Consider the following 10,505-nt stretch of genomic DNA (forward strand, 5'->3'; position numbering starts at 1 on the left):
CCTCTGTGTGAAAAACCCTCCCTCTATAGCTTCTAGGAAGCTATAGAGGGAGGGTTTTTCACACAGAGGGTCCGAGAGGCAACGAGGGGGGGAAACATCCTTGACTTGGTCTTGACCAATAGAGAGGAGCTGATAGATGAAGTACAGATTAGGGGAGCTCTGGATGCAAGTGATCACTCCATCCTTTGCTTTGAGATCAGGGGAATGGGGACTTGCAGCAGGTCGAGCACTAGAAGCTGGGACTTCAAGAGGGCCAACTTTGGCCAACTGAAGGCCAGACTGGGGAAAGTCTTCTGGGATAGGTTACTGGAAGGTAAGTGAGTTGAGGAGGGGTGGATGGCACTCAAAAGGGAGGTTTTGGAGGCGCAAGCCGTGACGATACCTCTAGTTAGTAAGGTGGGGAGGCGGAGGAGAGCGCCACCATGGATGCGAAAGGAGGTGGTAAGAGGGATTAGACAAAAGAGGAACCTCCGTAGGAAATGGGTACTGGGGCAAATAGACAAAAGGGTATAACGGGAGGAGGAGGCCCGTTGCAGAAGGATTCTTTGCAAGGCTAAGGCTGATTACGAGCTGAGACTTGCCAGGAATATCAAGAGCAACAAAAAGGGCTTCTTTCAGCATGTAAATAGGAGGAGGAAGGGGAGACAAGTGGTGGGACCACTAAATAAGGAGGAAGGAAATCCAGTGACTGATATGAGGAAACAGACACAGATGCTAAATGACTATTTTGCCTCTGTGTTCTCCCCAAAGCAGGACGGGAGAGATCCACATAGAGGCTGGGGACTTAGGGGCACAGATTAGAGTCACCCCCCTTGATGTCGAGGGGCTCCTCAAGGCATTGGACATTACAAAGACGCCAGGCCCTGACGGGTTACACCCGAGAGTACTTAGAGAGTTGGCAGGGGTTATCTCACGCCCTCTGGCCTCCATTTTTGAGGCCTCGTGGAGAACAGGTGAAGTTCCAAAGGACTGGAGGGTGGCGTCAGTGGTCCCAATTTTCAAAAAGGGTAGTAGAAGGGACATGGGGAATTACAGACCAGATAGTCTTACGTCCATTGCAGGAAAAACAGTGGAAAGACTCATAATAGAGAGAGATCTAGTGAAGCTAGATAGGGAAGGGAGGCTGACAGCCACACAACACGGCTTCCGCAAAAACAGGTCCTACCAGACAAACCTTGTGGAATTCTATGACAAGGTTTCGGATAGCTAGATGGAGGGGATGCAGTGAATGTGGTATACCTGGATTTCAGCAAGGCCTTTGACAAAGCGCCCCATGATATCCTGGTGGAGAAACTGAGGAGTTTTGGGATCCACCAAAGCAATGTCCGGTGGATTAGGGCATGATTCACTGACCGAAAGCAGAGGGTAACCATTAGTGGGGAATCGTCAGGATGGTGGCCAGTGACAAGTGGGGTCCCCCACGGCTCTGTCCTGGGGCCGATCCTGTTTAATCTTTTCATCTATGACATGGAAGAAGGGGTGAACAGTCCGCTGATCAAATTCACAGACAATAACTAAAACTGGAGCAGTGGCCACAACTGAGGAGCAGGTACTCTGGATCCAAAAGGATCTGGACAGACTGTGGAAGTGGGCAGGAGACAACAGGATGGTGTTCCATGTGGATAAGTGCAAGGTCTTGCACTTGGGGCATAGGAATAGGTGTCGTAAGTACAGGTTAGGTGAGAAGTGGCTGGAGAGCAGCACTTGTGAAAGGGACCTCGGGGTGCTGGTTGACTGCAGGCTAAACATGAGTCAGCAGTGTGATGTGGTGGTCAAGAGAGCGAATGCCACCCTTGGTGTGGCTTCTAGAAGTATTACTACCACTCTATACAACTCTGGTGCGCCTGCAACTGGAGTTTTGTGCTCAGTTTTGGGCTCCTCATTACAGAAAGGATATAGTCAGGTTAGAGTCAGTGCAGCGTAGGGCCACAAGGTTGGTGGCCGGTTTGCAGGCGAGACTGAGGGAACTGGGTCTCTTCAGCCTGGAGAAGAGGAGACTCTGATGGGATCTGTTGGCGACATACAGGTGTGTGAGGGGGTGTCATACAGAAGTGGGTAGAGACCTGTTCTCCCCTGCAGAGGAAGGCAGGACGCGCTCCAATGGAGCAAAGCTCAGGGAGCCAAGGTTCCATTTAGATGCCAGGAAGCACTTCCTGATGGTTAGGACCCCGAGGGTGTGGAATAGGCTTCCACGAGAGGTTGTTGAGGTCCCATCAGTGAGGGTGTTCAAAGATAGGCTGGACATGCGCATGGTGGGCATGTCGTGAGCGGAGCTGGCTGGTGCCGGAGGTCAGACTAGATGGCCCGGGAGACCACTTCTGACTCGCTCTGTTTCTATGTTTCTACTCTACAGCATGGCTGTTGTGAGGATAAAATGTAGAGGAGGAGAGCTTCGTAAGCTGCCTTGGGTTCCTTGCGAGACAAAGAAATGCATCATAATAATGATATTGGAAAGAATATTCTTGCAAGTGAATGGAGTACCAGAGGTGTCTGCTTTCAGTTGGGTGCCAGCTTTAACTTGGTCAGGTGGTGGGACATCTCAGAAGGCCATTTAATTGGATTTATTTTTGCTGCAATCTGAACTGTATGCTGTATGAGATTTCTTTTTACTGTTCTGCCTGTTTCCAACATGACTCTCAGATGGTTGCAGCTGATTCAGGCTTTCAATTAAAATAGTTTGTTTCACTTGAAATTTGAATATCGTATTAAGTTGTAACTGTTCTGCCTTCAGTGGTATAATCTGCATACTGCATAGTACTGTGCTAGATAATTATTTCACTAATAAGGAGTGAGAAGGTGACAATCATAAGGCCCAGCTGTGAAAACTGAGGTGGAGTAGGCCCCATTATATTGAAGTGGAGGGCCATACTGGCTGGATCCACCTGATGTCCTCTGGTTCTTAGAGGATATGCTGGGTGCATTATATTGCTGTCACTTTGCTGAGAACTCGCTTCGCTGTGAGTAGGGCTAGGGATATGGAGGCATCTGGTAGAATCCCTGGGCTTGGCTTCCTGGACTCTGGTCTGCTTTGCAGTGGCCCTGAGCCTGAATTCCGGGTGAGTGTGTCCAGCATTCATGGGGGAATGGAGCCCCGTGTGCTGCCCTTCTGGCACCCTCCTCCTCCAGCAGCAGCAGCAGCAGCAGCTGATAGGGTAGGAGGCCGGTTGTTGGGAGAGGCTCTGGGGGTGCCTGTTTGCAGCACTCCTGATGGGGAGGGTTGCAGGTTGCTGGCTGGGGGGGTCTGTGAGCATTGGTTTGCCTTGCTTTGCAGGACCAGGCCAAGCCCAAAAGAAAGTCCACTGGATGCTGGAGGGACTGATTCTGAAAGGCGCTGTCCAAAGCCTGTCCGGGGCTTGCCCCATTAGAGATGGCCATTAGTGAAGCAGCCTTCCTTGCTGGGGAGAGCACAGGACAGGCAAAGCTGCTCAGCCCAGTCTCACACGTCCTTCACTAGATCAGCAAAAACAGGGGGACTCCTCCTCTCGTCTCCCCGCAAAGTGCCCAGAGCTTCCAGGCCGGGGGCAGAGCTTTCATGGAAGGCTTAGGTAGGGAAGTGCCTAGTGCCCACGGAGGAAGCATGTGCAGGCCAGATGGGCAACCTCTTCAGGCCAGACTACCTTTGTGGGCTGGAGGTCGCCCACATGCAACCTGTCTTAGAAAGCTGCAAGAACCTGCCCTCTGGAGCCTCGCTCAGGTAAGCAGTGGTCGTGATCCCCTTGCCCTCACCCGAAATCTGGAGACTGCACTGCTGGACTGTGGTCCACAGCACAGACCCTTGTCAAACCTCATAATGATCTCTGTTCCTCCAGTGCCCCTCTGCATGAGAGGGAGGACACTGGCACGTGAAGGATAACCTTGGAAGACCCTGTCTTCTGCAGGGAGAGGCAAGAGCAGCTGAGGTAGAGAAATGGAGTGGGGTGCCCTGGAAGTAGGCATTCAGTGGAGCACTGAAGAGTAGGCCATGTCGCGGCGCATGGTGGTAGGCGCCTGCTGCTAAGAGCCTACACTGGTTCTTCAAGGAGAGTTCAGCCCTATACAAAATAGCTACAGACTTGGCCTACCTTAATGCCCATTAAAAGAATAACCTTTGTTGTTGAAAGTAAGCCACAATCATTGCCTTCATATTGAAGATAAGGCTACTAGTTAGTGAATTTAGTATTAAGGCAGGACTGGAACCAAGGAATTTCTTGTTACAGCTCAGAGTGTTTCCCACAAGTCTACAGTAGTAGAACTTACCTAATGTGAGATCTCAGTGCAACAGCTTCAGCAGAACAGAAACAGGGAAAGCCAAATGCCAGTCTTTAATTATATGTAAAGATGCTTTTGAGGCCCTCAGGTGAGGCTTTTGCCTGTTAGGGCCTTCTCTGTCTACTCTTCAACTAGGCAGGATGCAAAATAAATGCCTATTTCTAGAACTGATTCTCTTCAACCCCTTTATCAACGACCTGGAGGAGGGGGTAACCAGTCTGCTGACCAAATTCACAGACATTACCAAAGTGGGAGCAGCCTGTGGAAGTGGGTCAGGGACAACAGGACAGTGTTCAACGTGGATAAGTGCAAAGTCTTGCACTTGGGACTTAGGAATACGTGCCATCGGTAAGTGGCTGGAGACCAACATTTGTGCCATGTGATGCAGTGGTTATGAGGGCGAACACCACCCTTAGATGTATAGCCAGAGGTGTGGCTTCCAGATCAAGATTCTGGTGCGCCCACAACTGGAGTCCTGTGTCCAGATCTGGGCTACACATTATGAGGAAGACATAGCTAGGCTGGAATCAGTTCAGTGCAGGGTCACAAGGCTGGTAGCCGGATTGGTGCGGGATGACATATGAGTTGAGATTGAGGGAAATGGGGAAGAGGAGACTCCGAGTGGAACTTATAGTGACATGCAGGTATAGGCAGGAGCGCCACAAGGTAGAGGGTGGTGACCTGTTTTCCCCTGCAGTGGAGGAAAGGATGCAGTCAGTCCAGTGGGGCAAAGCAAAAGGAACCTGGTTTCAGGTTGGATGTCAGGCAGTTCTTCCTGATGGTTGGGACCCCTCAGGTATGGAATGGGCTTCCAGGGGAAGTGGTGGGGGCCCCATCAGCAAGGGTGTTCAAGGAAAGATTGGACACCCACATGTTGGGCATGGCATGAGTGGAGCTGGCTGGAGCCAAGAGTCAAACTAGATGGCCCAGGAGGCCTCTTTGGGCTCGCTCTGTTTCTAAGTGAACAGACATTCTGAGAAATTTTGAGTTGGAAAACAAGTTGTCCAGGAAGTGACCAACTTGCCTAGTGTGAATCAGAGTAAGCACCCCTCTCCATGTTGCTACATGTTCTATGTTTCTGTATGAGCACTTTGAGATGCAGATTTTCTTTTGCCTTGCTCCTCCCTTTTCTGACTTGGCATTTGCTGCTTTCCTGCTGTATTTCCTAAAATGCTGGCTCTTTTTGTTACAGGGCAGCGGAAATTCCACACTGCATCTGTGAGGAGTGTATTGCGGCTCCGTCCATTGCATCTTTTGTTGGCTACAGTTGGAGGATATGTGGGATACAGACAATATGAGAAACATAAGGAGGAGAAGCTTGAAAAATTGGGCAAAGTAGAACCCCCAAGAATTGCAAGTGACTGGGAGGTAAGTGTGGAGGATTTTGTGCCATATACTTTGGTATCACAAAGCCAAATATGGGAGGAAACAGATAATACCGTGGCAAGAGTGATGGGCTTGCAGTGGGAAAGGCCCGTGTTGATGTCTGCACTCATCCCTGAGGCTCACCACGTGGCTTTGAGCAAGTAACCATATGTTGGTCCAGCCTACCTCACAGGGGTGCTGTTGTGAGGGTTCAGTGTTGCTCTGCAGTTCCTGGAGGAAAAGCTGGACACTGCACTCCATATCTAGAGGTGCACAGGTGTTCTGCTGTTACCTGTTTGCCTTTCTGGTCCTTCTCCCTGAGGACGGCACGAACGATGGCATTGACGAGTGGCCTGTAGAAGTCACAGTGATAGCAATGAAGTTGTAGCAATAATAATAAGTGGGGCTGGAGCTCTGTCAGTGGGCAGTGCTTACTTCATGTGCAAAAAGTCCCAGGTTGGTCCCTGGGTGGGGCTGGGAAAGGCTCCCGAGACTGTGGAGAGCCCTTGCTGTCTCCCACTGTGGTCGATAACGGAGAAAGAGGGGCCAGTGGACCGAGTCAGGGGGTGGGTGCTTCTCAGCCTGGTATTTGCAGTGGAGTTGCCTTGCAGTCTTCTTCTGATGCTGCCAGTCCAACAAGAGCTTTGGGCTTCTGCTCCAGTACTTATTGAGAGTACAATAGATTTTGAATTGCTTGTGACATTCATGTGAGAGCTTGGAGATCAAGTGGTATGAGAAGAGGTTGAAGGAGGCAGATCTGTTTATCTTGGAGAAGAGCTGATTAAGAGGCGATAGGATAGCTGCTTCCAACATTTGAAGGACTGTGCTTAGATTATCAGCTCAGCTTGTTTTGTGTTGCTTGAGAAGGCAGGACCCAAACCAGTGGGTTCCACTTGCAAGGAACAGGGAATTTTGAGTAAACTTGGGGTGGGACACTTTTCTGGTCCTGAAGGCTTGTTCAGTGCTGGAGGCTGGGTTTGGGATCACGCACACCACCTTCTTTCCCTGCCTATAAGTTCTCAGCCTGCAAAGGGGAGGGGATTTAAAGAAATCAGTCACTGAAACAGTTTCATGTATTTTCTGGATGCAAGTCCAAGCATAAAATCATGTTAACTTACAACTTACAGTACTTGACATCGTTTCATCCACTGTTGCCCTGTGCTGCTCAGCACTGTTCTAGTTCTTTGTGGGCTCTGTGAATTCACACATGCAGGCTTTGCAGGTAGTGTGGAGAGAGGATCATCCCCTGAGTCCCTTTAGCCTGCCATTGCGCCTAGTTTGGAAATCACTTCTTTCCCCCCACGTAAGTATTCAACATTCTTTCTCATTTTCCCTCCTTTGCTTAAATTAACTTCTCTTGGTTCCTCTCTTCAGCAACTCCTTTTTCACTCTTCAGTTTAAAAAAATCCACAAAAATATTTTCTACCCACATTCCTATCCACTGCTCCTCCTCACACCAAGCTGTCTGTGCCTCCCCACATTTCTCATCTCCGCAATGGTATCTTTGGAAGCTTTCTGGATAGGGTGGATTTGATTTAAATTACTAGTCAGCAAGACTAGATTTAAATCATGGTTTTGCACACATGCCTGCCTTACAAATAAGGAACTTCATTAAAATATTCCCAAACTGGGGCTCTTTTATGGCCTGCTGCCATTATAGGTTTTCTCCTCCAGAGAAAGAAGAATATGATAAACTTCGAGCTAGATGCAAAAGGATCCAAGGACTTATAAAGTGTTCTGCTCAAAAGGCGTCCCTTTCATTTTTACTCCTTGCACTTCCCTCACACGTCGCTTCTTGTGCAGATTTATTCCATGCCCAACAATTCTATTTATTGAATTTTTTGAAACCTGGCTCTCAAGAGGCAAGGGGTTGATTCAATGTACATAGATTTGCAAAGGAACAATGGGACTGAGGTCTTTTTCTCAACTTTGTATGTTTATTTTATAACATTTTTGCTGTGAAGAAGAGGCATGTGAACTCTGCAGACACAAATTCACAGTTTTGAGAAGGGTAAAACCAAACATCTGATAATATCGTCTAGAAACATTGTGCAATAATCTTAGCAGAAACCTCCATGACATTGTGAAAGGATTAATGGAATTAATTTACCAAAAAAATCAAACATTGCATGAATTATACAGCACATATCATGCTACATAATTAAGAACTAATCCTTATTTCATGATGAATAACCTTTGGGCTATAAGATAGAGCTTTCCTCAAAAAGCATTGTATTATATTATTATAAAGATCCAATTTAATTTGTTAAAACTCTAATTTCAATTTAAAATTTGGATTTAAATTGAAAATCCAATTTGTTTATTAAAAAGTTGATTTTTATCCACCCTCTTTCTGGAGCTGGGCTGCTTGCAACAGCAGACTGCCCCCAACTGACAGCATCGCTCTTCTGCCTGTGTCTGGGCAAGGGAAATGTGGAGGCCTGTGCGCACTGCTAAGCCATCACCAAACAGATCTGGAAACAACAGGCTGATTGGGTAAAGGCCAAATGCTGAAGAAGGCCCTACAAGTTTCTGACTCTTCCAGGAAAGGACAGGACTCTGCTTCCAGGCCTGCAGCAAAAGACCCCTGACCGAACCACAACGACCACAACAAGGCCACTTGCTGGGCAATCACGTGGTCAGGAAGGCTGTAAAACAGTCTTAAAAAGATGGCTGCTACAGCTAAAAGAAAAGGCGCCATGTGAGCCCCAATTGGCCAATGACCCCGACCATTGGGTCACCATTTCCTGCCAACCGCCCTCGAACCCCAGAGCTGAGGGAGGACCCTGCTGCCATGCTGGGTGGGGAACCGGGAGCTCTCCCTGCTGCTTTGCTGGACTGCCATTAACCCCGGACCTCTGCACCCAGATGATTGTGCTCCCAAGAGCCAACCCCAACACCTACTGACTCTCCTCCACAGTACTCCCATGAGACTGCTGACACTGCCATCAGAACGTGGCTTGACACTGGAGTACCCAGCTATGCCAGCCTTGACATCACACTCAGATGCCAGGGGACACTGGTACTGATCCTACTCTCCTCTTAAACTGGGACTAAGCCTCTGATTGGTCCCTGGCATCCCTTTGCTCCTAGGATGAGTCTGGATCCTCCAGCGGTGATGGCTGCGACCCCCAGTATTGAGACATAATTGATCCCTGGTACTGAGACAACCAGTGCTGGGACATGTGAGCACTGCCAAGGGTGGGACCAGGCAAACTGGCATCAGCCCTCAATGCTGAACTGACACGAGAGCAGGCCTTCCTCCAGCAGCTGTCCCTCAACATCCAGCTGATGGTACCCCTTGGTGACTAGTCGATACCTGGTCCTGATTCTGAGAGTCCACCAGGTCCCAGTAACTGCCTTCCACCATACCCCAACAGCTAATCTGTGCTAGGCCTCAGTACCAGGCCAGCACCAGTCACCAGGATTTGGAAGGACTGAGGAAAGACTGAGAAACTGGGCATGTTCAGCCTTGAGAGGAGAAGGCTGAGTGGGGGACATGGTATCCCTATAAATACCTCAAAGGCTGTCACATGGAGGAAGGTCAAGATCCCTTCTCACTGATACCTGAGTGTGGGACATGGAAGAATCAATTCAAGTTGCGATAAACTGGATTCAGGCTGGACATCAGGAAAAGCTTCCTCACAGTCAGAGCAATACCACAGTGGAACCAGCTGCCTAGAAAGTTCATGGGCTCTCCCACACTAGAGGCATTCACTGTGAAACTGGACAGCCATCTGATTGGGATGGGATGGTGTAAACTGGTGTCCTGTAACGGAAGGAGGCTGGATCCGGTGGCCTTCATGGCTCCCTCTAACTCTACTATCCTATGATTCTCTGATCAGTATGAGAGTGGCACCATGGCACAGTGCCAAACCAATGCCACTCCCCGGCACTGTCAACATCAAGACTGTGGCGGTTTTGAAGACCATTGCTGTCCTCCAGCCTGGAACACTGTGTCCTGGAGTCAGTAATCTTGCTGGACCATCAGAGACCTCCCTGAACATGGCTGCATTCACTGAGGACCCAGCATCCCCTTTGGAGGAGGGTGTGTGCTTCTTGGAACAGGTGCTCAGGATGTCTGTGGGCCTGGGGCTGGAGACCATACAGCAAACAGGATCCAGTTGCTGATCCAGTCTGTGTTGCCCTGGGTTCTGAGGACTTGACACCATTGGCCATCCCCTTCTTACCTCCCATGGAAGCCCATTCCACACCCTCAGGGTCCTAACAGTCAGGAAATACTTCCTGGCATCCAAACCAAACCTTGGTTTCCTGAGCTTTGCTTCATTCGACCGCATCCTGCCCTTCTCCACAGGGGAAAACAAGCCTTGATCCACCTCCGCATGACACATCACATACCTATAAGTTGCTAAAAGATCCCCTCGGAGTCTCTTCTTCTCCAGGATGAAAAGATCACGTTACCTCAGTCTTGCCCCATTGGGCATCCCCTGCAATCCGGCCACCATCCTTGTGGCCCTGCACTGCACTGATGCCAACCTGGTTATATCCTTCCTGTACTGTGGAGCCCAGAACTGAGCACAATACTCCAGTTGCCGGCGCGCCAGAATACTATAGAGTGGCAGTAATAGCTCTCTCAATCTAGAAGCCTCACTTCTGGCTATGCAACCAAGGATGGCATTCGCCCTCTTGACCACCGCATCACACTGCTGACTCATGTTTAGCCTGCAGTCAACCAGCACCCCGAGGTCTCTTTCACAAGTGCTGCTCTCCAGCCACTTGCCCCCTAACCTGTACTTATGACAGCTAGACCTTGCACTTATCCACATTGAACGCTATCCTGTTGTCTGCTGCCCACTGCCATAGTCTCTCCAGATCCTTCTGGATCCTGCTCCTCAGTTGTGGCCACTGCTCCAGTTTTAGTATCATCTGCG

The 10,505-nt window shown here is 49.5% G+C and overlaps 1 protein-coding gene across 2 annotated transcripts in view; it reads left to right on the plus strand.

The window, feature by feature from the left end:
* PISD (phosphatidylserine decarboxylase) overlaps positions 1-10,505 on the plus strand; it is a 61,368-nt gene that overhangs the window by 15,804 nt on the left and 35,059 nt on the right. Inside the window, exon 3 of one of the 2 annotated variants that reach the window (XM_044444416.1) lies at positions 5,441-5,616. In XM_044444416.1, coding sequence (XP_044300351.1) covers positions 5,441-5,616 — 176 coding nt within the window. Of the gene's footprint in view, positions 1-5,440; positions 5,617-10,505 lie in introns of those variants that run through there. The other variant, XM_044444415.1, reaches the window with a different exon arrangement.

The sequence above is a fragment of the Varanus komodoensis genome, unplaced genomic scaffold (genome assembly GCF_004798865.1).
Source record: "Varanus komodoensis strain SLA01 unplaced genomic scaffold, ASM479886v1 scaffold44_3, whole genome shotgun sequence".
Lineage (NCBI taxonomy): Eukaryota > Metazoa > Chordata > Lepidosauria > Squamata > Varanidae > Varanus > Varanus komodoensis.